The sequence below is a fragment of the Pecten maximus genome, chromosome 1 (genome assembly GCF_902652985.1).
Source record: "Pecten maximus chromosome 1, xPecMax1.1, whole genome shotgun sequence".
Classification (NCBI taxonomy): Eukaryota; Metazoa; Mollusca; class Bivalvia; order Pectinida; family Pectinidae; genus Pecten; species Pecten maximus.
This window is the reverse complement of record NC_047015.1, coordinates 21,953,104-21,980,152: the sequence shown is the minus strand read 5'-3', so window position 1 is coordinate 21,980,152 and position 27,049 is coordinate 21,953,104. Positions and strand designations below refer to the sequence as shown.

Sequence of the window (27,049 nt, the reverse complement as noted above, 5' to 3'; positions counted from 1 at the left end):
AATCACTCAACTTTCTGCTTAGACGACTTTCCATTTCCGCAGAATTCTTGGTTTTTTTTTTACTTGCTCAAGTGATACAAAGATCTACATATATAAATTAACAAAAAAATCCTCACTCTACCCACTTCATTGATTATCCAGTTGTCCTGAAAATTAATACATTTGTCCCAGAGTACTCGCAACAATCATCTCTTGAACAAGTTCACATTTCAACTACCTGGGGTCAAAATTGAGGTCACTGTAATCTCAACAGATTACACGAAGGGTTTCATTTATCACATAACATGATTACATGTCGATAGAAATTATGAAGGTATACAATACATTGATTATCGGGATTTTCATTTCACACCCTGTTCTAGGGTGAGACATAATCAAGATTAATTTTTCAACAAAGGTTTATGATGTTCAACCATGTTTCATGACTTGTTAAGCATGTGTACCCCAGTAATGATAAATTGAAAAAAATGATACATATGCACCTATATATTCTAATAATGCAACAGAGTACAATAAGTCACATTTAACAAGATGAATAAACCATTCAATTTACCATTTCAAAATTTTAATATACATATACAATGTGTATAAGCAATCATCACCTGCAATCCCCTTCTTAGTAGAATAAAGCCAATATTCAACAATACATCATTGGCAATATACAACAACTACAAGAAATATTTACAACGCCACAGAGTAAAACCAGCACCCACACTACATAAACCAAATCTTTACTATAACACTATTAGGAAGTTATAACCAAACTACCTATTGATGACGTGCCAGCCAATGGCGTCTACACTATTAGCCAACTACCCTCCCCACACACCTTTGCTACATTCACACATTTAAACTAGCACACGTTCCCATTCACAGTCGTGCACATCGATTAGCATACACTGTTTTCATTATGAAATAATCTTATCATAATCACTTGCAAACACTCTCACACTAAATACATATACATGTATCCTGCATTCTGAACACAATAATTCACACTTATAATCAATAATTCAACTATAATTAAACAAACTACTGTCATACATACACATATACACATCTTATCGGTGACACAATGCTCAAGCAAAGGTACATAACTCGCAAAATCCATTACCATTGCATTACATACATATGATATATTTATTACATGCTGATTTCAGTACAACTCCAGCCAACTATTACATGCTGATTTTAGTACAACTCCACCCAATTATTACATGTCGATTTCAGTAGAGCTACATCCAACTATCACATGATGATTTCAGTACAACTGCAACCAACTATTACATGTTGATTTCAGTACAACTCCAACCAACTATTACATGTTGATTTCAGTAGAACTACATCCAACTATTACATGTTGATTTCAGTACAACTCCACCCAACTATTACATTAGTTTGATTTCAGTACAACTCCAACCAACTATTACATGAGTTTGATTTCAGTACAACTCCCCCATATATATTGTTTTGAAAAAACAACAGATTAGCAACTGATAAGACACTGTACAATATGATGAATGCCTTGATACAAACACTTGTAGTTTCTTCAAAATATTTCTCATACACAACAGTACAGTAAATAAATTGATTATATTAACGTTTATGTAAAGTTCAAAAACAGGTTGTCTACCAATCCTTTTTTTTAGTCTTGGACTCTCTACCAGTCCTCGTGACCAGGCAGAGGGAAGGTCAGTGCAAAAGACTCCACCTCTTGCTTGAGTGCTGCTATTTTTGTCTTCACAGCTTCATCCTCATGGATTTTTGCATTGAACTCCTTGAGAGTGGGTCCACAGTTCGACTGGATTTCCAAGGCCAGCTTGATTCCTGAAAAAACCTTAGAGATCAAGATGAAGTGTTTAACAGGGACAATTGCAGATAAGTGAAGTGATTGTTGTAGAGCTCTAGCTGTCAGCTTATCAGCAAGTGTATTGAAATTTAGTCAGTGCCCCACATGATACACTACACTCAATGTACTGTGCTATTAGACAATTACTAGATATTGTATTGTTGCCGTGTTTTTGTTACATGAACAAATACTTTCAAGTATACTGTTAAAAAGTTACCAAAGTTACAAAATGTATCCTTTGACAGGCAGTATAGCAGGACAACTGCCAGTTCTGACGCAGAACTGGGACCAAACTAGGGAAATAGACTTTGAAAAAAAAAAATTACCTATGAACAGTGATGTATTTTTCCATTCAGCCGATATAAAATCTGCTCTCCCTTATCATGCAGAAAACTGAAAGAATGACTTACGTAATTATTGTTATGTATATTCCAAGCATTATTTCAGGACATGGACTTTTTCATCTGAGTTTGGTTCAGTAATGATTTGCATCAATAACATTTTATGTTGGCCTATAAAATTACCTCACAAGGAAATATCCTCTGTCTAACTGTTTTCACAGTATACCACTACCAATATCGAAATAAACTCTGTCCAACTGTATTCACAGTATACCACTACCAATATCGAAATAAACTCCGTCCAACTGTATTCACAGTATACCACTACCAATATAGAAATATACTCCGTCTAATTGTTTTCACAGTATACCACTACCAATATCGACATATACTCCGTCCAACTGTATTCACAGTATACCACTACCAATATAGAAATATACTCCGTCTAATAGTTTTCACAGTATACCACTACCAATATCGAAATATACTCCGTCCAATTGTATTCACAGTGTACCACTACCAATATAGAAATATACTCCGTCTAATTGACCATGTATTCACAGTATACCACTACCAATATAGAAATATACTCCGTCTAATTGTATTCACAGTATATCACTACCAATATCGAAATATACTCCGTCCAATTGTATTCACAGTATACCACTACCAATATAGAAATATACTCCGTCTAATTGACCATGTATTCACAGTATACCACTACCAATATAGAAATATACTCCGTCTAATTGTATTCACAGTATATCACTACCAATATCGAAATATACTCCGTCCAACTGTATTCACATTATACCACTACCAATATCAAAATATACTCCGTCCAACTGTACTCATTGTATACCACTACCAATATCGAGTGATAAAGTGACCTTGGACTCCAAAAAAACCTGATACTCGGAACATGATCTGTAGCTACTCATGCTGAAGTTACATACCAACTTTCACCGACATACCTTGAAGCATGATAAACATGCGGACAACTGAGTGAACGGCCTGCTGGACGGACGAAGAAAAACCTATAGTCCCCCCGGTTTCACTGGTAGGGGGCTAATAAGAACCTACTCTGAATTTTAACACTTTTCGAATTTAGAAGTCGAATGCTAAATCATGCACCAATTTCAGTTCCTGTATATGATTTCATACTACTTGTATTTTGAGCACATCAACCGATCAATTAGCATATATATGTATTTGAAAATTGATAATACACTTTACACTATGCAAAAAACATACCTTTGTCAATAAACTCGACAACTTGTTCAAAATCTGCTTCTTTCAAATTCCTGGATGTGAGAGCTGGTGTTCCTATTCTCAGGCCACTTGGTTTCAGGGCACTCTTGTCCCCTGGGCAAGTGTTCTTGTTGATTGCAATGCCTATTTCCTCAAGGATTTTCTCACCACGGGCTCCATCAATCTTGTTAGGACGAAGGTCTACCAAAATCAGATGATTGTCCGTTCCACCTACATATATAATATGTATATAATAAAGACAAAATTGGTTTGTGAGATTTTAAACGCCGAACGTTTTCACCAATTCTATCAAGAGCATCACTAATGGATCTATAACAATTCTGTGTGGCCTTGTTAAAACATTAATTTCAAAAATCGACTCAATACCTCATGCAAACAAGAGGCACAGAGGGTCTGAACCGCTCACATGGCCAATTAGGAATTATGGAAAAATTACTATTTTCAATTTTTATGTTGACCATAATATGTAATGTGATAAATAATACTTCAAACAGAGGTAGAGTGACTCACTCATGTATTGATGAATAATAATGTAGGATTTTGCATAAATGTCCAAGTCAATTAACGGTACTGAAATACCAAAAATTACTTTTGTTGGGCGTGTTTGTTAAATCAAACATAACCAATGCGAAACCCGTTAAATGTTGCAACATGAAGCATGATGTGAAGCACATATTTCATATTTCACAATGGTGACCTTGAAAATGGCCAAGGTCATTCACATGTTGAATATTACAACACTCAATCCTTCCTTCCTGTTGACAAAATATTATGCATTTGGTTCTTCTTGGATTTGAAAAGAAGATCACCGATTGGAAGTCTTTAACATATCTAAGATGAGTACCCTGGGTCTTTTAGAACTTGATAATATTTAGCACCTGTGCGCTTGAAAATAGGGAAAGGTCATTGATATGGAAAATTTATACCACTCTGCACTAGGTTAATCTGCTGGCAAAATATTAGTCCCCTGGGCTTTCTGGGACTTGACAAGATTCTTGAAGTTTTTAACATATTTGACCCCTGTGACCTTGAAATAGGTCAAGGTCATTTGTATGAGGAAACGGAAATATGCGCTTCCACACGAACCTCCTTGCAAAATATCAGTTATCAGTTGCATATTTTTTTCTAGAAGATGTTAAAATGTAGACGGACGGACGACAGATCCCCACTCATGCACCACATCATAAGCTCACTGACCTTTAGTATCATGTGAGCTAGTGATAAGTTCAAAAACAGACTTGTAAAGGTACACTTACAATACTGTATAGTATGAAACTATTATTGTGTTCATGGTAACTATGGAAACACGAATATAAATATAAAAAACATTGTTATATTCATTATTGCTAGATTATTGTTGCACGGGCAAAAGAAGTACAAACAAACATTGTTACACAGTTCTGGTTGTAATATACCATTTCACATTCATACTTAACAACCTGAAGCGAGACAAAACTATAGTAACTAGCTTAACTGTAGTCCATTGGACAACATTGCCCACAAACTTTTAATCAATTGTTCACCGACAGACGACTATATACCATAATATATCTGTCCTAATTGATGATGTATAAAAACTGCTATTATTTTTTTCATTCACCGGTCACAATGGTGTATCCTCTTTTTTGCATAGCTGCACACATGGCCCTGGCATTACTGATGACTTGTTGTTGGTAAGTCTTGAATTCTGGTGTGCATGCCTGCTTCAGGGCTACAGCAACACCTACAAACAAAGTGAGAAAAAATATCCAAATACAGACGACATTACGTTTAAGGTACTATGGCATGATGCAGCAGAAGTAAAATGTAGTAAGAAAGATATGCTCAAATATCGGACAAACAGTCATAAATCTGTCGTGGAGCACACAGAAAATTTAGCAAATACCACATCTAAGAGTGGCTTACATTCTACTGTCAAGGATCTTTTTGTCCTGCTAAAGTTAAAGCTTATAAAACTACTACAAAAAAGATGTGATACTGAGTTATGCTGTCAAGGATCTTTAGGTGTGAGGTCCAGGCTCAACGGTAATGATGGACAGTGGGGGGCCAGACATATCAGTTTGTTACAGATACAAATTATAACATGGCACAACACTTGTGGAATAAAATTAATTCTTCATGTGTATACAGATAGGCTGACTACCGATACATATCACAGATTTCCGTACCATCATGTGTATCATTTTCTAGTATACAAAAAAAAAAAAACATCAGTCCATGCAGGACCAAATCTCACCTGGATTACTTTATTATGTAGAACGAACAATATGGCTCCAAAACAGAGAGTTTACATTTTATCACAGGGACATGAGATTCTGGACTCCAACGCTCAGATTTCCATCATATAGTAAACACTTCTATATCATTTTAGGAAATACAATTGTACTTTGCTCTGTGCATGTATTTTGTATACGTCTATTGTTATTGTCACGTGACGGTACAAACAATGAATATAATGTCATGGCTTACATGTATATGTAATTTTAAACTTCACTTTAAAAAATAGTATATTTATGTTCTGATGATCATGTCTAGTGATGACAAGCCTTTATAGCTGAAACAAGTAAACCTGTAATAACAAACACGGCACCTGGGTGATGATGCAGCTTATATATTTATTTCACACATGACATGACAACACAACCCAAAGATGGTTCAGACTGAATTTGGACATCCTGCTTTCGAAACAGAGAACGATTTTGAAGATTTAACATATTCAGATGATAATGACAAAACCATTCCCATTTGACCCAAATGACCTTAACCTTTGACTTAGTAACCATGGTCTATGATCAGTTGACTTCTTGTTTAATTCCGACCAACACGTGGCAATATCAATTAGTGAAAAGATACCTTAACATTTTGGCCTATTGACCTTTGACCTTGATTCATGAACTAACAACGTATTTTCGTGAACTCTTGTCCAATGGTGGGATTTCAAGATGACCTAAAATCAAATACGATAGCTTGTATGTGCTATCGGTAGCCTCTGTAGTCCTACTTTAAAAACAGGCATTTAAGTCCAAACATGTACATACGCAAGAATGTAAAGCTCTTTTTGTGCCAAAAATGAAAAAAAAAAATGGTTTTGAGGGAAAATGCTACAATATCATTTCTGTAATTTTTTTTTAGAAAAATTAGCATAATCATGTTGATAATAACATGCAAGATATCATATATACAAAAGCAAGAAGTTACATTATTAATTAGGAACAGGAGATAGAAATGTGATGGACTTTGATCATAAATGCAACTTCCATTTACAGTCCATTCGTAATATGTGCTAAAACATCTCCAAACTGTATCAAATGAATTGCCTAAAACAGTAATTAGGATTTTTTTTGCAAGTAAGTAAAAAGAATTAGAAATATTGCTATATAATTTTCAAAGGAAAAAACGAGCAAAGAGGATAATCTGTTTTGCATTGCAATATTGTAAAGTGAACTGAAGTAAAATATTTATACTTGGTTTCATTAGTACACAGGGACTGAACACCTACACTAATATCCAACTAAAGTGACATTTACAATTTCAAAATGGCCACCCTATTCCCTGATAACCACAAATATTAAATGTTTTTTCGACTACTGAATCAATTTTCTGACAAGCACGCTATATGATAGATTTATGGTGGTTTACCCATTAAACCACCTAATCTGGAATCTAATATGCCTTCCTCGTCCTATAATCTGATTGGTTATGGCTGTGTTGGTTTTAATTGCCCAAGTAAACTATATCTAATACCTGGATGATGACGACTGGTAGCGAAATCTACATTACTTTAGATTTGTCTACACCCTTTAACTTTCGATGGAAAGGCTTACTAGTTTCCAAACGCATGTAGTATCCTAAATAGTATATAATACTGGCTACGTGTGCACCAACACCTATGGCTCTCTGTCCAGTAGGACGCTGACATTAATAATCCTTTATGAGATTAATGGAGTTGGAGATGTCATGCTGGATCCAAACATTGTACTCTACACTGCTCATATGCCTCGAGTGGATCTGACATCGTACAATGCCCCAAGATCCAGATTTCGTTGTCACCATCATCACTGAGGTGCTCACTGATGCAGCCAGATGCTAGTGATATTTGGTTATGTGCCAAAGGATATTGTCCAAAGGTATTCCATGTCTAACTTTGTATAGTCACAATTATCCGCAGTCGCATCTAGTTTGACAATTTGTAATAATGAATTGGCGCTTCTTTTTAGATTGAGCACTAAGGCGCTTTCATGTCGCCCATCATCCTATCCTTTGCGTCTCGCTCTGGTGTTCATATAGAGGAATCGGATTCCATTGAGACAGGCTATTACGTTTCTCTCGAGTGCCTCGATGACATCAATGAAATAGTTTGAGGCAAGTTGTGTTTGGATAAACAGCCATTGCTTGAATCGTGTGTGATATGACTCCACTGCCAATCTGGATTTTAGTTATCAAGGTTGTCTTGTAGGTCGCCATGTTAAGTCTGGCTAGGTTGCTGTCGTTAGATAATAACAAAGCAAATCAAACAAAAACTAGGTTTTAGATAAGACAGCATCTTTGTTGTCAAACCACGTGATTCCAAATCTCGCAAAAATCCTTAAACCCTCAATCCACAACGACATTGTCATTTTTCTCAAGCCAGGAGAGACTATCCCTGATGGCTTTTGTAATCTTTGCATCATCATCGCTTCCAGGAAAAGGTACGCTGTCCAGAATGTAACCTTTAAGCATAGATATACTCATCAAATAGTTCCCTCTGACCACAGTAGGAGATTCTCTGGTGATCAGAACTCGGGGATAAGGATATATGTACCGTCAAGTATGACAGTCGCCCACTTGCCGAAAATGCTTCGAGAATACTGTGTTGTGCTCCAGAATGTTTTCACTTGTAAGATGTTCACGTCCAAGGAACAATGGAACAAAAGTTATATATATATTGTAACGCAGGACGAGCCTCAGTCAAGCATTCAGGAAATAGACACAGGAAAAACCAGAACAAAGAGAAAATACATATATACAAATTTATTTACACACACAAACTTAATATATACCTAGTTGTATTCACACTCACGATCACTCTCACTACCTTTCATACGATAATGTTCTACAGATAACTAAAGGCTCTTCACAACTGGGGAGCACCACATCTCAGTGTTGTCCAATGCCTAACATACAGCGTGTACAGTATCTCTGTACCTGTCGCTAAATAGGTATGGTTCCAAGAACCTGAGAATTTACCCCAATTCTCTTCAAAGTAACCTTGCTTCTGAGCAAAGTGTATGTACCCAGATACCTGTCTGTGTCTGGTACGTCATACAAAGTTCCTCCAATCCGAGGCTATCTTTCAACAATGATAAATGGCATACTCTTCATGCCCGCCTGTAGACTGCCCTATTTACACAGCTGACCTTGACGCTGAAGACTCGATAATCTGTTTGGTCGGTCCTGGTGCTGCCTTTACAAAGATGAGGTGTCATGTCTTTTCTTGCCGGCTTACAGAAGTAGTTCTCGTTGCCTGCCCATCACATGAAGCTATAAACGTACAATAATATTGAATTAACACTCATTCTTCCATACACAACATTAATGTCTAAGATTTCCTAACTACTACATAAACAATTTATTCCTAAATAGTTACCGATATTTACAATAATTCATCCTAAATTATGTTGCTAACAATTATAATCTAAGATGCGTGTCCAAAATCTGCATAAATAACTGTTTAACCACAATTTACATTATAACACAATGATACACCGTACGCTATCTACGGGCTTCCATAGATTTTACACCTGCGCCAGTTGAGTGGATGGAACACAAAATCACAAACAGCCCAGGCTAATATAACCTCGTGGTTTAATGGTCGAGCAGGAGAACGGAAACCAACAAGCGAATGTAACATACAAAATACACCGGATAACAATATCCGGAATTGACGTGTATAAACTACAATACCAATATTGGCGCTACCCTTTTTTCTTTTGTCAAAAGATATGCTTATCAGAGTTCACATTGTTCTCTCAATGTTTATGGCACTTCTATAGGTTGGTAGCAATGGAAAATCATTCAAATAGAGTAAACAAAATTACAAGTTAAGACTACCGGTGTAGCATGGTATTTTGAATCATGGTGAAATGACCCCGGGGTCAAAATACCATTATGGTGAAATGACTCGGGGTCAAAATACCATTATGGTAAAATGACCCCCCCCATGGTAGAATGACCCCCCCTTCCAAAAAAACAAAAAAAAACAAAAAAAAATCCTAACTTGTTTTTCATATATCATTCAACATATTTTTTTAATAAAAGCTATATTGTATCAGATAAGTGATTTTGATGCAAGTCCGGAAAGGGGGGGGGGGGGGTCACTTTACCATGGCCCCGCTTATTCCCTTCCACTACTTTTACAATACTTTGATATACCTTTTTCACCAAACTTTTATAACAAGTTTACTTCACAAAAAATAAAGTATTTAAATATTAGATTTTGGTAGATCATTGCAAAAGCTGGGGCAGGTTTGGGTCACTTTACCATGATCATAACGACACAAGATATTGTGACATTTAAAAAAAAAAAAAAAAATTTTTTATCAACCTCAATTCTTTAACCTATACATTATAACAAAACAAACCAAAATTGATCTCAGATAAGTGTTTGATGTGATCATGTACATGTAAGGAGGAAGGGGGGGGGGGTCACTTTACCATGGCCATGGTAAAGTGACCCCCCCCCCCCCCCCCCCCTCCCCCGCTTATTCCCTTCCACTACTTTTACAATACTTTGATATACCTTTTCACCAAACTTTTATAACAAGTTTACTCCACTAAAAATAAAGTATTTACAATATTAGATTTTGGTAGATCATTGCAAAAGCTGGATCAGGTTTGGGTCACTTTACCATGGCCATAACGAAACAAGATATTTTGACATTTTTTTTTCAAATTTTTTTATTCGATCAACCTCAATTCTTTAACCTATACATTATAACAAAACAAATCAAATTTGATCTCAGATAAGTTTTTGATGTGATCATGTACATGTAAGGAGGAAGAGGGGGGGTCACTTTACCATGGCCATGGTAAAGTGACCCCCCCCCCCCCCCTTCCCCCGCTCATTCCCTTCCACTACTTTTACAATACTTTGATATACCTTTTTCACCAAACTTTTATAACAAGTTTACTTAAAAAAAAATAAAGTATTTACCATATTAGATTTTGGTAGATCATTGCAAAAGCTGGTGCAGGTTTGGGTCACTTTACCATGATCATAACGAAACAAGATATTTTGACATTTTAAAAAAAAAAAAATTTTCTTTGATCAACCTCAAATCTTTAACCTATACATTATAACAAAACAAAATTGATCTCATAAGTTTTTGATGTGATCATGTAAAGGGGGGGGGGGGGGGGGGGGGGGGGGGGGGGGGGGGGGGTCACTTCACCATGGCCATTTTTGTGATTGACTTTTTTTTCACAAAATATTAAAAAAAACAAGAGGCCCAACGGGCCTTAATGGTCACCTGAGATTTGAAATATTTCAGTTAATTTAATTGACCCTTTTTGGCCCCACCCATCAGTCCTTGGGGTCAGTCAGGGCCAACATGTGCATATTAAGCTGTCATCCCTTGCTGATAATTTTAAGAAAGTTAAAATGAATTCAAATAGACAAAACAAATGATTGTCAAAGATATGAATTCCCTATATAAACCATCGCAAAGTTTACCCTCACCCAAGGCGCAAATGTGAAGCCCCAGGGTCATGAAATTCACAATTCAAGTAAAACACCATAAAACCATTTCTTCTATGAAACATTTTTGATTCTATCTTATATATAGGTATTGAGAATAAGATTTTGAAATTTCAGTCAAATTGACACTTTTTAGCCCCGCCTGTCAGCCCCTGGGGGTCAGTCAGGGCCAACATATGGGTACTATCAGCTGTTAGCTAACGCTGATGATGTTGACCAGGTTTGAAAAATTCCAATACAAATCCAACAAATAATAGCCAAAAATGTGATTTCCCTGTATCAACTATAGTAAAGTTTACCCCCTCCCCAGGGGCAAAATGCAAGACCCCTGTGTCATTAAATTCAAAATCTTGGTAAAGCACCATAAGACCCTTCCATCTATTGAGATTTTTTGATTCTACCAAATATAAGAGTAGAGAAGAAGATTTTTGAAATTTCAGTCAATTTGACCATTTTTGGCCCCGCCCACCAGCCCTTGGGGGTCAACCAGGGCCAACATGTACATACCATCAAACTGTTATCCTATGCTGATAATTTGAACCAAGTTAGAATGAATTCCAATACAAATCCAACAAATAATAGTCAAAAATATGATTTCCCTATATAAACTATAGTAAAGTTTACCCCCTCCCAAGGGGCAAACGTGAGACCCCAGGGTCATGCAATTCACAATTTTGGTAAAGCACCACAAGACTCTTTCATCTATAAAGAGTGTTTGACTCCACCATATCTGAGCGTAGAGAAGAAGATTTTTGAAGTTTTAGTCAATTTGACCCTTTTTGGCCCCACCCCTCAGGCCCCTGGGGGGTGGGGACCATATAATTCACAATTTTGGTTGACCTTCATCCATAGAAACTTTCTGCCAAATTTCGTTGAATTTTGTTCAGTGGTTTTGGAGAAGTCGAAAATGTGAAAAGTTTATGGACGCCGACAGACGATGACGGACAAAAGGCGATTAGAATAGGTCACTTGAGTCTTTGTCTCAGTGACCTAAAAAAAACTCAATTCCTTAAAATATCCATCATAACAAAACAAGATTTGTCTAAGAAAAATTTTTGATGTGATCATGTATGTGTGATATGGTAGTGTAATAAGTAAAATTGATAAAATATATTAATCAATTTTACTTACTACGCTACTATATCCATAATAAAATAAAATATTTTACCCTTTTTTCTTAATAAACCTTAATTCCTTAATCTATACATTTTAACAAATCTAAATTGGCCTGAGATAATTGATATTGATGTAAGTTATGTAAGGAAGGGGGGTCGCTTTCCCCCACTCCTCACATGACTCACATTAACATCACTTGTTGTTATGATGTTAACATCCAAACATTTTGTAGATGCTTTATGTTCTCACATATAGATTGATTAATTAATTGAAATAAATTATTGAAAATTTTGGTTAAATAAGTATTATTCTATAAATCAGATCGTGAAGTATCAACAGAATTGTATTGGGGTAGATCATTTCAAGTCGTGGCAGGTCTATACATTAACAGCAACATGATTTGGATTGGCTATGGTAAAGTGACCCCCTCCCCCTCCATCAAAAAATAGTTTTTTGCCAAACTTTCAGTAGTTTACTTCAATTATTTTCATTTTTGTATATTATAATGAATGAAAGGAAAACAAATAAAATAGTGTTAACTTTGTAGGTGTGTAGAGGGGCGGGAGTGGTGGGGGGGTCATTTTACCATGGCCATGGTAAAGTGACCCCCCCCCCCACCTCCATCTTCCCCCTCATTACATGACTCACATTAAATTCACTGATAACCATTCAATTCAATTTTTTTAAATGTATAGATTAATGAATTGAGGTTGATTGGAAAATATTAAGTGAAAAAAATTAAATCCACAAAAAAATATTTTCACTATAATCATGGTAAAGTGACTCCCCTCTCCCAACCTCTCCACATAACTTACATCAAAAATCACCTACCCTAAGACCAATTGTCTTGAATTTATTTATGTATATTTTAATGAATGGAAGTAAACAAATAAAATATTGTTAACATTGTAGGTGGTTGGTTGTGGAGGGGCAGGAGGGGGGGGGGGGGTCACTTTACCATGGCCATGGTAAAGTGACCCCCCCCCCCCCCCCCCCCCCCTTCCCTCTTATTACATGAATCGCATTAAATTAACTGATCACGATTCAATTCAATGGTTTTTAAATGTATAGATTAATGATTTGAGGTTAATTGAAAAAATATTAAGTGAAAAAAAAAAAAAAATCCACAAAAATATATTTTCACTATAATCATGGTAAAGTGATTCCCTCTTCCCAACCTCTCCATATAACTTACATAAAAAATCACCTACCCTAAGACCAATTGTCTTGACTTTATTTATGTATATTTTGATGAATGGAAGTAAACAAATAAAATATTGTTAACTTTGTAGGTGGTTGTGGAGGGGCAGGAGGGGGGGGGGGGGTCACTTTACCATGGCCATGGTAAAGTGCCCCCCCCCCCCCCCCTTCCAGGCATAAATGACTCATCAAAATTAGTTACCCCAGACCAGACCAATTTTGTTGTTGTTGTTAAAATTTATAGAATTATTGATGCTGATAAAGGTTTTTTGAAAATAAGCTACCAAAATTACCAAAATTCATGATAAAAAAGCTTTATTTCTTCATTAATGTTCTCATCAACTATTCACCTATATTTCACTATATAGTCAACCTACCCCTCCAAACTTGTACTGTTTATAATGATACAATATTGTTTTAATGAAAATATATAAAATGATATATGAAAATCATGTTTTAGTGACTTTAGTATGGGGGGGTCACTTTACCATGGGGGGGGGGGTCATTTTACCATAATGGTATTTTGACCCCGGGGTCAATTTACCATGGGGGTCAAAATACCATACTACACCGGTCTTCAAAGAAAACAGAGGAGTCTAGGATATACCATTAAAACAGTTAACTAATACAACTCGTAGTCTGCAAGACGCGTGGGCATCTGCTTTGTGCGACTGGAACGTCTGGGAGCATCACTGAGCGGGAGAGTCTGATTAAAGTTAGTAGTGGGTGAAACAACTTCAGTGTCACTATCAGTGGTAGCGTTGAAACAACCAGTGTCACTTCCAGGAGATGTGTGATTATTGGAAGAGTCAGCACCACCTCTGACGTCATCAGGGGGACTAGTGCTAGTGTCCTGATCGCGAACAGGAGGCTGGGATATTACTGACGGGATATCCGGTTGCTGGGGTGGATTAGCATGTTCGATGTGGATTAGCATGTTAGCATGCACGTTCTCCTGCTCGACCATTAAACCACGAGGTTATATTAGCCTGGGCTGTTTGTGATTTTGTGTTCCATCCACTCAACTGGCGTGGTGGCAGCGATTTACGATCTCACTCCTGACTACAAACAAACTTTGTAAGTACATGTTATACATCAGACACGCTAAACACAGAAGTCATACCGTAGTAAAGTCTACCGAGGATAGCCCAGTCTATTTACAGTACAGTACAGTATAGCTCATCACCATGGCTAACACACACAGAGCACCAAAACAATGGTGTTTAACCAAAATCGAAACAGTGAACTCTTTCGAAAATTGGCGTCAGAACTTATTATATACACTTTCATTAGACCCCAACTTCGCCCCGTTTTTGGTCGACGGTGCCCACTGGTTAAAGAAATCAAAAGCATCCGCTTTCCGTGGATTTGTGAATGATGGTGACGAGGTTCCTCAACGCAATCGTCGGACTCGTGAACAAAAGGTCAACATGTTGGAGTTAATGTTAGGCCAAATAGCCAACTATTGTCCGGTCGTATCTAGAAACACCATTGTTAAGAACTCCATTTCTATTGACCAAATATGGCAAACCATTCGCTTACATTATGGTTTTCAATCAACCGGGGCCCACTTTATTGACTTTTCAAGTATAAAATTAGACCCAAACGAACGACCGGAAGATTTGTACCAACGCCTTATCGCATTTGTTGAGGACAATCTCTTGTGCAAAGATTCCGGCATTAGTCATCACGGGGAGGAAGTCACCGAGGACGAAGAACTTTCACCGTCCCTGGAAAATTTCGTTGTGTTAACCTGGTTACGTCTGATAAACCCGGATTTACCGAGACTTGTCAAACAGCGTTATGGTACTGAATCAGATCCCACCGCTGCCACCACGCCAGTTGAGTGGATGGAACACAAAATCACAAACAGCCCAGGCTAATATAACCTCGTGGTTTAATGGTCGAGCAGGAGAACGGAAACCAACAAGCGAATGTAACATACAAAATACACCGGATAACAATATCCGGAATTGACGTGTATAAACTACGATACCAATATTGGCGCTGCGCGCACCACGCTATCCCATACACACATAATTACAACTCAGGGCTTCCATACAACTTCTACGGGAACAAAATTACGGTTAATAAGTGAAATTGACATAATTTTAACAATGAACGTACATATACATAGTCTGATAATAAGTATACTATAAATATTCCTAGTTATACTTGATAATTTCAACGTTACATGCATATAAACACCTGTCTTCGATAACAACAAATATATATAGTTACGCATGACTGGACCGCATCGATAGATAGATGGCTTGACCGGTAACAGGGACACAATAAATATGGCATAAAAATAACCATTCCAAAACAAATTATAGATGATAGAGAGAATACTTACCCCAGTCTGCTGTCTAGGCTTCCTACATGCATAAATTCCTGGTGGAAAAAGGGTATAAAACTACCCGACAAGTGGACAATACCAATTCCACCTTCGTTCTCACCTGAACGCTCTGTCTTTCACACTCTTGCTTACTCACATACACACCACGTGACATAATGACACACACAAGACTATAAATAAAACGTAAACATCTATGCGTGCGTGACATATATATATATTGCTTTTATTATGGAAGGAAATGTTTTCGATATACTGGAAACTGACATGTTAAAAAGAGTTGAACATTGTTTCCAGGATATGTCTGATTTCACTTTTACCCAGAACAACAGCAGTGCATCCCCGTGGTTTGGAGTGTAAATACCAGTGTCGATAAAGGAGGAACAATGTGAAAATATAGAACCTGCCTGTCCAGGCTTTACAATCTGCATCATCCCGATAGGAGAAACGCAGAGTAAAGGAAGACTCCTGCATTAGCATATGTATTATCTCCAAAAGATCATTAATGGTTTCCTTTGATCTGGAAGCCAGTCCCCTATCGAGCCCCACCATCCAACCGCCTGGTGTTCCAGCCTCAGCGTTTATATAACTGAGTAACCCTTCACAAAAACATGATTCAGACCAAATATGGGTCAAATCTTTCATTCTTACAGAAGAAGGATTTTGAAGACTTTCCCATACTTCCAATATTGAGCTAAACGCCTCGGGCCTCAAGGAGATCATCCCAGCCACTTGTACAATTTTGAATCCGCCCCACCTAGGGATGATTCCAGTCAAATATGAATGAGATTCAGTGCTTTGTTCTAGAGAAGCAGTCGTTTATATCAATAGAGCAAAATTGTCCCCATTTTGCCCCACCCCTCAGCCCCCTTGAATGGCAGTCCCAGTAGACACATGACCCAGATAATGTGATCAGATACTGATGATGTATCGGATTAGGCTATTCTCTACTTGTATACTCAACAAAGTATACTCAACAAAAAGGACGCGTTCAAACATTGATGGATGCAAAATTGGACAATTTCATGGATGCAATCATTGCTCGGGGGTCCAGGTGTTTAGTGAAGTGAAAAGTAAGAAAGAAGTATCCGTGTCAAATAGGAACCTAAGGAAAGTGAAACTAGTCCGGGAAACGAGGAGATAGATGGATAATGGAAAAAACATTTTCGGAGCTAACAGGTGAAGCTGCATCCAACGTATTAAGTAAGGAAAAAACCAAAAACAACCCAGCTCGTACGCTCGCTAAAGTTGCCGGACAGTGTGTTTCTGTGGCTTGTACTGTCACGCCTGGTAAACTGTTTTACGACACACATACAGACTTTCGAGTCAGCGTGACTCATGGAACTCGGGCCTGGTAGTTACACCTGGTGTAACATCAGCGCTTAAATAGTGACAAGACTGTCGATTATTGGAACCACAGAGAACTATGTCCGCATACGAGGTACAGATTACAACTGATGCCTCCCATCTTGGATGGGGAGGTGTTTGCGGGAAAAGGGGAACATCGGGAAACTGGAATGTACGCCTTTTCCTCCGATCATCAAACGAACGCGAGATGATGGCGATACATATGTCTATCAAAGCGTTTTCTACAATTCTACGAAGCAAACGGGTTCAGGTTCTAATCGACAATATTTTCGCCGTGGCTTATGTAAACCTCATGGGTGGTTCAAGCAAGGAATTGTTGAAACTGGCTTGAGCAATATGGGCAGAGGCCCTCGCGAATGGAATTTCGATAAAATATGCACATACGACAAACACAACTGGATGCTTCATCCGCGTCTACTTACGTACATAGACCAGATATGGGGACCACATAAGTCGACAGATTCGCGAACGGTCAAAACGCTCAGCTACAGGGATTCAATAGTCTGTTCTGGGATTCACAGTCGGAGGGGAGTCTATGCTCTCGCCTAGGTCAATTGGAGTTCAACAAACAATTTCGTAAACCCACCGTTTTGTATCATCTCTCATGTGCTGGATCTCAAAAAGCAGATGCGACAATAATTCTGCGCCTAAATGGCCTGCACAGCCATGGTTCAGAGAGTTGCTGGAAATGTCTATAACACCACCGCTACGAATTCCGAACAATCCGAACACGTTTCACTCTATGGTTTCGACTTCCGAGCCAAATCGAAACCTCTGGCAAACACGATTAAAGAGTAAAGGATGGTCGGGGGATATGGGTTTTAGTGAAAATAGCTGTGTTAGTTTGCTATTAATTTGTTCATTGAAATTTACATTCACAAATTATTTGTTGGGTCATTGTGACTGATATTTAGAAGAAACGCCATTTTTAAGATTTTGTATCCCCACCACCTTGCGATGCTTCCAGTCATATTAAGTTGAATCCAATAACTGGATAAAGAAGAAGAAATGTTTTGACCAATGCACTTATGGCATAAGCTTACCTTGATCTTTCGAACCAGGTGAGATAAAAATATCCTACCAGCTATCTGATGGTTGTGAGGTCCTCCCTGAAGTCCTGGAAAAACTGCCGCATTTATCTTCTTTTCCATGTCATACATGACTTGATTTCCGTTCTTCAGTACTTTCCTCACACCTGTAATTACACAGAAACAACGGTAGACGTGTGTCTGTACAAGTTAAGGGAAAATGCTCAGCACAGATTTTAGATTTGACGAATCCATCAATAGTTACTAATTGGCAGTGAGCACAGGTGCATCATAATCATCATAAATTTTATGGTTAACAACACCCTGTGGATTCAGTTTATACCTTTCCTGTAGAAAATGATTCCGGATCGTGGCCCTCGAAGAGTCTTGTGGGTTGTGGTAGTTACTATGTCACAGCATTCAAAAGGATTTGAAACGAGACCAGCAGCAACTAAACCACTAACATGGGCCATGTCAGCCAATAGGTAAGCATCGTTCTCATTGGCAATCTCACGGAATCGTTTGTAGTCAAGGTTTCTTGAATAACAACTCACACCTCCATAAATGAATAAAACAAAGTTTAGTACTGGTAAGGGGAAAGGATCCAATTTCAATATCAAAGGTCTGGTTAAGGAAAGATGTAAATGACGGGCAACATGCCATGGGATATTAATATACATTTATAGACACAGCCATGCATGTCGAAATATTAGTGTAATTATACCTAAAATGACCTGTCTTCGTTACCTCTGATTACCATATCAATTATATCAAGTGATGTAGGGTGGCCACATTGCATGTATAACCTAGGGATAACAGGTAGATATCGTAACGTACTCGATATTTTACTCACCGACCGCTGATTTCAATGGCGGCGACGATCATCAAAGACGACTACCGGTATGTTTTACCAGAGTTATTAAATGCCATGGTTTCTAAATACACAATTCATCTATAAATTATTAATTAACCCCATGATCGGGAGTAGACAACATACGCTATCGTAATCCCTATTGTCAGTCAGGAAGTTTGTGGGAGAGGTGTGAAATCTTGCCGCGGGGGTCACGACAAACACCTGTCCAGTGGTCAGTACAGGTAATTTTTGATCGAATCATGAGATGTCTATTACCTGTAATATCATAGCTAACAGTCCATTGAAAAAAGTTTGATACATTGAAAACTTCGATTTGTAAAAATTCGAATCATACATAGGTTCGTTAGAAGCGTTATAAATAGTGAGGAAATTCGGCTAATCTTTGAGATATAACTGTATTTCACTGCAAGGAATCCAAGACTAACTTTCAAGTACGGCCGATTTTCAAAGTCGGCATATTTTCAAGATACATTTGACTACAAGAATACCCAAGGTTTACTTTCAAAACCGGCCTATTTTCGATTCAGGTTTATTATCGATATTTTAGGGTATAGAGGAGCAGAAAAAACAATGAACAAGTGATCATATATTTATGTATCTATGTGATTCATAATGATTATAACACAAGACATTTTAATGGTTAAATACTTTTCTTATGTCTTACATTGATAATAAAAGAGTAGCTCAGGTATCTGAAAATATGCAGAAATCATGAAATTGTTTTCTGAATGTTATATCACGGAGTTAAAGTAATGTTGTTGTTGTTTTTTCGATGGAATGTGATAGTGGGCGGTTGGTGAGGATAGTTCTGAATGAGGAATGTCTACAAAACCATGTGTAGATTTTGTTTGTTTTAATCAAGTCTTCATAAAAATGTTCACTGAAGAAGACACACTTACCAGCTACAATCATCTTTGGAAGGAACATTTTGGCATTTTCATGGAGGCGGTCATAATCAATGAGTCCAGTTGCGGGATCAACTTTATAGGGGAAGGACTCAAAGTAAACGGACGTGGCTGATATCTTTTTAGATGGGGTCATGAAGCCATGGCTGAGGTGACCTCCGTCAGGTAGGTAAAGACCCATAATGCGTCCATGAGGCCCCACCAAGGCAGTGTATACAGCGAAGTTGGCAGGTGATCCAGACAGAGGTTGTACATTCACTCCCCATTTGTCACTATCTAATCCATAAGCCTCTAACGCCCTCTTCTGGCACAGCACCTCAATCTGGTCAATGAACTCATTTCCACCATAGAACCTGTGTGTTTAATAGAATCAATCTGATCAAGAAGAGAGTGTATTGTTTGACAGCTGAAAGCAGACTGTTTTCCGAGCAAGAACAAGTTATTTCTTAAAAGGATGACAAAAGAAACAGTAAGTAGCAAAAAGCACTTGAAGTCATCAAGCCAAGTTATTCTTCATGTAATATTATGAAATCCCAAACAAATAATATTTTCCCATTGTATATGCTTAATGGGATCGATATTTACTTTCAAATATATATCTGACCAACTTTTGAATTTTACATCAAAAAATTAAAGTTGTGGAAAGAAAAATAATTTTAACAGTCTTCCACCGAGCCATATTATAGCCTTTATTTCTTGTTCATTTAGAAGAGGTTTAACACCATGGACATTTGTGATACTAAAAGATGGTCGAGGTCCACTTCAAGGTTCTTTACCCCATAATTCTACAGTTTTTCAAGGCCCTTTACTCTACAATTCTCAAGATCAAATATCAAATACTGGCGGTATCTACAAATCAACACTCCATCCCACCCCACCACACACCTCACCTTTGTAACACTGAATCTGGTATAGTAAAGCAAACTTATTTAGTGGTTTGATTGATCTATTTCATTATAAGTTTAAACTGACAAATATTAATCAATCAGCTTCGTAATTTTCGTCACATATCATTATAGGCTGTCATTATTATTGATTTGCTGACCTTTGACCTGGTTGACCCTCAGAGCACTTGTTGGTCAGACATGATCCTAAAGCTTGGTGAACTGCCTTGCTGGTAAAGTTCTCCGAGGCAATCAGTTCAAGTCCCTTTCTTTGTCGCTCCTTTTCATTAACAATTATTTGTGAAATCTCAGGATCTTCCACTCGGATATCTGTAGTCATGTTCCAGTGATCTCCTATACCGTTCATGATTCACGTTCTTTCTGAATAAATACAATTATAACAGTGGTACAATACAGTATACCGGTAGATAACAAAAAATGAAATTCTGTTACATTTTCTTTCGTTGGATACAGGTATGATGTGTGAAAGTTTTAGTAGAATTATCTACCTTCATTTCATCAAATCGGGTTTAAATACAACTACATTCAAAGGATAAATCACCGAATATACATCATCACAGAGTTCGTCTGCACTATTTTTTTTACAAACAATATGTCCAGGTAAATAAACTCCGATCAAAAATACAAGTGACCATTTTGGAGGAATATAAGTATATATAATGGTCGTATTATCTAATAGTCAGGTAGAATTTAAGAAAGTTTGGCTTTTATTTCACACAATTTCTTTGAGGATCTGTTTTTGTAGCAGTGACTTGACATCAGAAGTCTTTAAAATCCCTATTGAACATGTACACATCCGAGGTGTATCGTGAAATTATAAAAAAAATGTGGGCTCGGGATCTTTATATGATTATGATATACTTTCAGTAAAAGCAACAGATTTAGATTGGTCCCTCATTTTACTAAATACATATTGCAGAGCTTTACTGGATGATTTATTGTTAAAGTTTATAAGTCAAGAAGTCAGCAGTATTATCTGACTTGATGCCCCCTCCCTAAACTTTTTACTATGATGTTCAAAATAAATTCTATGTACAACCTATGGGATTTAACTGCATTTAACCTAGCGGTTCTAGAGGATATATTTACATGACATTAATGCAATCGGTTTACCACAGCATTGGTACAAAGTCAGTTGTGAACAGTGTTGTATACCATAGTATAGTCTTAATAGATCAGTTGTGTGCAGACGAAGGATTTTAAGATTTACCTCTACTAATCTATTTTAAGATTTACCTCTACTAGTCTATTTTAAGATTTACCTCCACTGGTCTATTTTAAGATTTACATCTACTAGTCTATTTTAAGATTTTCCTCTACTAATCTATTTTAAGATTTACCTCCACTGGTCTATTTTAAGATTTACCTCTACTAATCTATTGTAAGATTTACATCTACCAGTCTATTTTAAGATTTACTTCTACTAGTCTATTTTAAGATTTACCTTTACTAGTTTATTTTAAGATTTACCTCTCCTAGTCTTTTTTAAGATTTACCTCTACTAGTCTATTTTAAGATTTACCTCTACTAGTCTATTTTAAGATTTACCTCTACAAGTCTATTTTCCACACATGTCTCGCTTCTCCGTCGTTTGCAGGCCACATATTTCACTTTAAAACACTAGTCTCATTGGCCCAAAGGATGCTTTACATCAAATTCTATTAAAATATCTTCATCTACGTAGACGGAGAAAATCCGAGAAATATATTAAACATACATTTTTACATGTTTTTATATTTCCTCTATTGGGGATTACATCTCTGTCAGCATCAGGACCAACTGTTTATAACACAACACTGAATGCCTTTGGCCGCACAATTGCTTAGAGTAAATTTACTTGATTCCCTTTCCAGACATAAATATATACTATTATAACTTTTGGACTACAAGCCGTTGCGATCAGAAAGCAATATTTAAGATAATGAGTCAAGACATAAGCTGTTGTGGTCTTTCAAGTAATGCAAACTAAAAATAATCCCACAGAGAGATATGAAGGCACTATAGCTTATTTTTTTACCCAGAATGCCTCATTCAAGATGGCTGCCAAATTGGCAGCCATCTTGAAATGAGGCATTCTGGGTAAAAAAAATAAGCTATAGATGACTTCAATTCTCTCTACTGTATCTTGGTTTTCAAATACAGAAGTGACATACCTTTCTTTGTATTTTCTTGAGATTTTTTTCATCTTTACAGTGAAAAAAGCCTTCCGGAATTTTAGTCATGGAGATTGAAAAGAAAAGCATGTTGAAGATTGTATTTTTAAATAAAAAAGAAACACATGTATTGGCTTTCGGCATGCTAGTATAGTATGTAAATGGCTAGTCCGGTTGGTTTTCACGACGTTATTGACTTTCGGTATGCTAGTATAGTATGTAAATGGCTAGTCGGGTTGATTTTCACGACGTTATTGACTTTCGGTATGCTAGTATAGTATGTAAATGGCTAGTCGGGTTGATTTTCACGACGTTATTGGCTTTCGGTATGCTAGTATGATATGTAAATGGCTAGTCGGGTTGGTTTTCGTGACGTTATTGACTTTCGGTATGCTAGTATGATATGTAAATGGCTAGTCGGGTTGGTTTTCGTGACGTCATTGGCTTTCGGCATGCTAGTATAGTATGTAAATGGCTAGCCGGGTTGGATTTCACGACGTTATTTGTCATTATTTTGTCATTATTTGTCATGTTTTGTCACTATTTGTCCTAATTTTGTCCTGATTAGTCCTAATTTTGTCATTTTTGTCCTTATTTCGTCCTGATTTTGTCCTAATTGTGTCATATTTATCATTTTTTTGTCATGTTTTTGTCATTATTTGTCATGTTTTGTCATGATTTTGTCATTTTTGACATGATGTTTGTCCATTATTTTGTCCATGTTTTGGTCATTATTTTGTCATGATTTGTCATATTTGTCATGTTTTGTCATGATTTTGTCATGTTTGTCATGATTTTGTCATGTTTTGTCATGTTTTGTCATGATTTTGTCATTTTTGTCATGATGTTGTCATGTTTTGTCATGTTTTGTCATAATTTTGTCATGATTTTGTCATTATTTGTCATGTTTTGTCATTATTTTGTCATTATTTGTCATATTTTGTCATGATTTTGTCATCATTTGTCATGTTTTGTGTCCATGTTTGAGTCATGATTTTGTCATGTTTTGTCATGTTTGTCATTATTTTGTCATTATTTGTCATGTTTTGTCATGTTTGTCATGATTTGTCATTTGTCATGATTTTGTCATGTTTTGTCATGATGTTTTCATTATTTGTCATGTTTTGTCATGTTTTGTCATTATTTTGTCATGATTTTGTCATTTTTGTCATGATTTGTCATGTTTTGTCATTATTTTGTCATGATTTTGTCATTTTTGTCATGATGTTTTCATTATTTGTCATGTTTTGTCATGTTTTGTCATGATTTTGTCATTATTTTGTCATGTTTTGTCATTATTTGTCATTTTTGTCATGATTTGTCATGTTTTTGTCATGTTTTGTCATGTTTTGTCATGATTTTGTCATTTTTGTCATAATGTTGTCATTATTTGTCATGTTTTGTCATGATTTTGTCATTTTTGTCATGATGTTGTCATTATTTGTCATGTTTTGTCATATTTTGTCATTATTTTGTCATGATGTTGTCATTATTTGTCATGTTTTGTCATGATTTTGTCATGTTTTGTCATGATTTTGTCATTTTTGTCATGTTTTGTCATGTTTGTCATTATTTTGTCATTATTTGTCATGATTTTGTCATGTTTTGTCATGATTTTGTCATGATTTGTCATGTTTTGTCATGATTTTGTCATGATTTTGTCATTTTTGTCATGATGTTTTCATTATTTGTCATGTTTTGTCATGATTTTGTCATGTTTTGTCATGATTTTGTCATTTTTGTCATGTTATGTCATGTTTTGTCATGTTTTGTCATTATTTAAGATAAACGTCACATCGATGTCGGTGAGTACATAAACAAGAGACAGCTTTACAGAACGAGTATAGCTGGCAAACCACGTTATCCGAGGCCATCACTGTGTCTCTTCAATATGCTCGTTTTTAATTTTTTATAACTGGAAATAAATTTGATGGCTTCGGTGTTTATAATTATTTGACTATCTAATCAACATATTGACTCATTTTGTAACTCAATCGCATTTATTTCAAAAAGCGTAATTAATTTGATGAAAATCAGAGTAATTTCCCTTAAAATACGTCAATTCTATATGACACTGAATGGAGCAGAAGAGGTGGCCTTTATCAATACGCTGCCATTATAGACAGTTGGTCTTTATATAAAGGTAGTCATTATAGATAGGCGGTTATTATAGACAATCGACCTTTATAGACAGTAGGTCTTTATAGACAGTTGGTCGTTATAGACATTTGATCTTTATAAACACGCTGTCATTATAGACAGTTGGTCTTTATATAAAGATAGTCATTATAGATGGGCGGTTATTATAGACAGTTGGTCTTTATAGGCAGTTGGTCGTTATAGACAGGCGGTTATTATAGAGATTTGATCTATGTAAACACGCTGTCATTTTTATTTATTTATTTATGGGTTTTACGTCCGCTATTACGGCCTTACGGCCTTTCAGCTGACGAGAACAGATAGGAAATTGAGTAGAGTGGGTACAGTATGGAGTGAAGGGAGAGAGTGGGACAGAAGAGAAGGGAGTCGGTTGGAGAACTTATGGGTAATTTTGAGACGACTCCCAGAGTCCGAATGAGTCCTAACCTGGCACTGTTTAGTAGCATTTACGCCTACCCTATCGAAGATGAGTGGATAAGAGAGGACCCTACCCTTTATGTAAATTTGGTTTATCGAAATTTTGACGTCCGTCTAATTAATACCTATTAAATAATATGAAAAATAAAATATTGGCCTAAAAAACACCTATCCTCTGTCATTATAGACAGTTGGTATTTATAGAAAGGTGGTCATTATAGATGGGCGGTTATTATAGACAGTCGACCTTTATAAACAGGCGGTTATTATAGACATTTGATCTATATAAACACGCTGTCATTATAGACAGTTGGTCTTTATAGACAGTTGGCCATTATAGATGGGCGGTTATTATAGACAGTCGACCTTTGTAGACCTGCGGTCATTATATACAGCTGGTGTTTATAGACAGCTGGTCTTTATAAACAGGTGGTCATTATAGACAGTTTGTTTTTATAGATAGAAGTATATCATAATGAATTATGTTTCTTTAGGAACTGACAGGTGACATACACATTACATATGTTTTGTTTTACAGAAGTTGTTTTAAGGCAGGTTCGACTGAACGCCTTGATAAAGGCAGGACTTCACACTAATACAAGTAGTTCCATGTCATAGAATGTCATATTGGCATTTCACCAGTCAAAAATCACACCATAGAATTTAAAGAAATGAAGATTAGTTCCAATTTACCTTGATAAACTGTTGTTTTTATTTGTTCCGGGCACCTTCGCGAACGGTAGTTTAAATTTAAACGCTCCAGATATCTCCCCTTCCTAGACATTTAATTCTCCTGTGGGATTAAAGTACAAGTAGTCCGTCCTTCAATCGGCTGTTTATCCATATCTAACAATGTAAACACTCATTATATATGAGGTCGTAATTTATCAGTTATCGCGGACGTAAAACCCATAAATAAATAAAAATGACAGCGTGTTTACATAGATCAAATCTCTATAATAACCGCCTGTCTATAACGACCAACTGCCTATAAAGACCAACTGTCTATAATAACCGCCCATCTGTAATGACTATCTTTATATAAAGACCAACTGTCTATAATGACAGCGTGTTTATAAAGATCAAATGTCTATAACGACCAACTGTCTATAAAGACCTACTGTCTATAAAGGTCGATTGTCTATAATAACCGCCTATCTATAATGTCCACCTTTATATAAAGACCAACTGTCTATAATGGCAGCGTATTGATAAAGGCCACCTCTTCTGCTCCATTCAGTGTCATATAGAATTGACGTATTTTAAGGGAAATTACTCTGATTTTCATCAAATTAATTACGCTTTTTGAAATAAATGCGATTGAGTTACAAAATGAGTCAATATGTTGATTAGATAGTCAAATAATTATA

The 27,049-nt window shown here is 36.5% G+C and overlaps 1 protein-coding gene across 1 annotated transcript; it reads right to left on the bottom strand.

Annotated features, from left to right (window-relative positions):
* Positions 1-61: 61 nt before the first annotated feature.
* Positions 62-21,314, bottom strand: LOC117327679 (serine hydroxymethyltransferase, cytosolic-like). Its single transcript, XM_033884780.1, has 7 exons — positions 21,090-21,314; positions 20,039-20,397; positions 18,609-18,821; positions 18,319-18,432; positions 5,063-5,185; positions 3,445-3,672; positions 62-1,827 (listed from the first exon to the last, which is right to left on the bottom strand). Exons 1-7 carry the CDS (start codon positions 21,293-21,295, stop codon positions 1,661-1,663), a joined length of 1,410 nt encoding a protein of 469 aa, XP_033740671.1. The 5' UTR covers positions 21,296-21,314; the 3' UTR covers positions 62-1,660.
* Between the last annotated feature and the right edge of the window lie 5,735 nt (positions 21,315-27,049).

Coding starts and splice junctions, on each gene's coding strand:
- LOC117327679 (XM_033884780.1), bottom strand. CDS start 21,295: ATGAACGGTATAGGAGATCACTGGAACATGACTACAGATATCCGAGTG. Junction 20,398..21,089: donor GAGGGTCAACCAGGTCAAAG/GTCAGCAAATCA, acceptor TTAAACACACAG/GTTCTATGGTGGAAATGAGT. Junction 3,673..5,062: donor AGGATACACCATTGTGACCG/GTGAATGAAAAA, acceptor TTATATATGTAG/GTGGAACGGACAATCATCTG.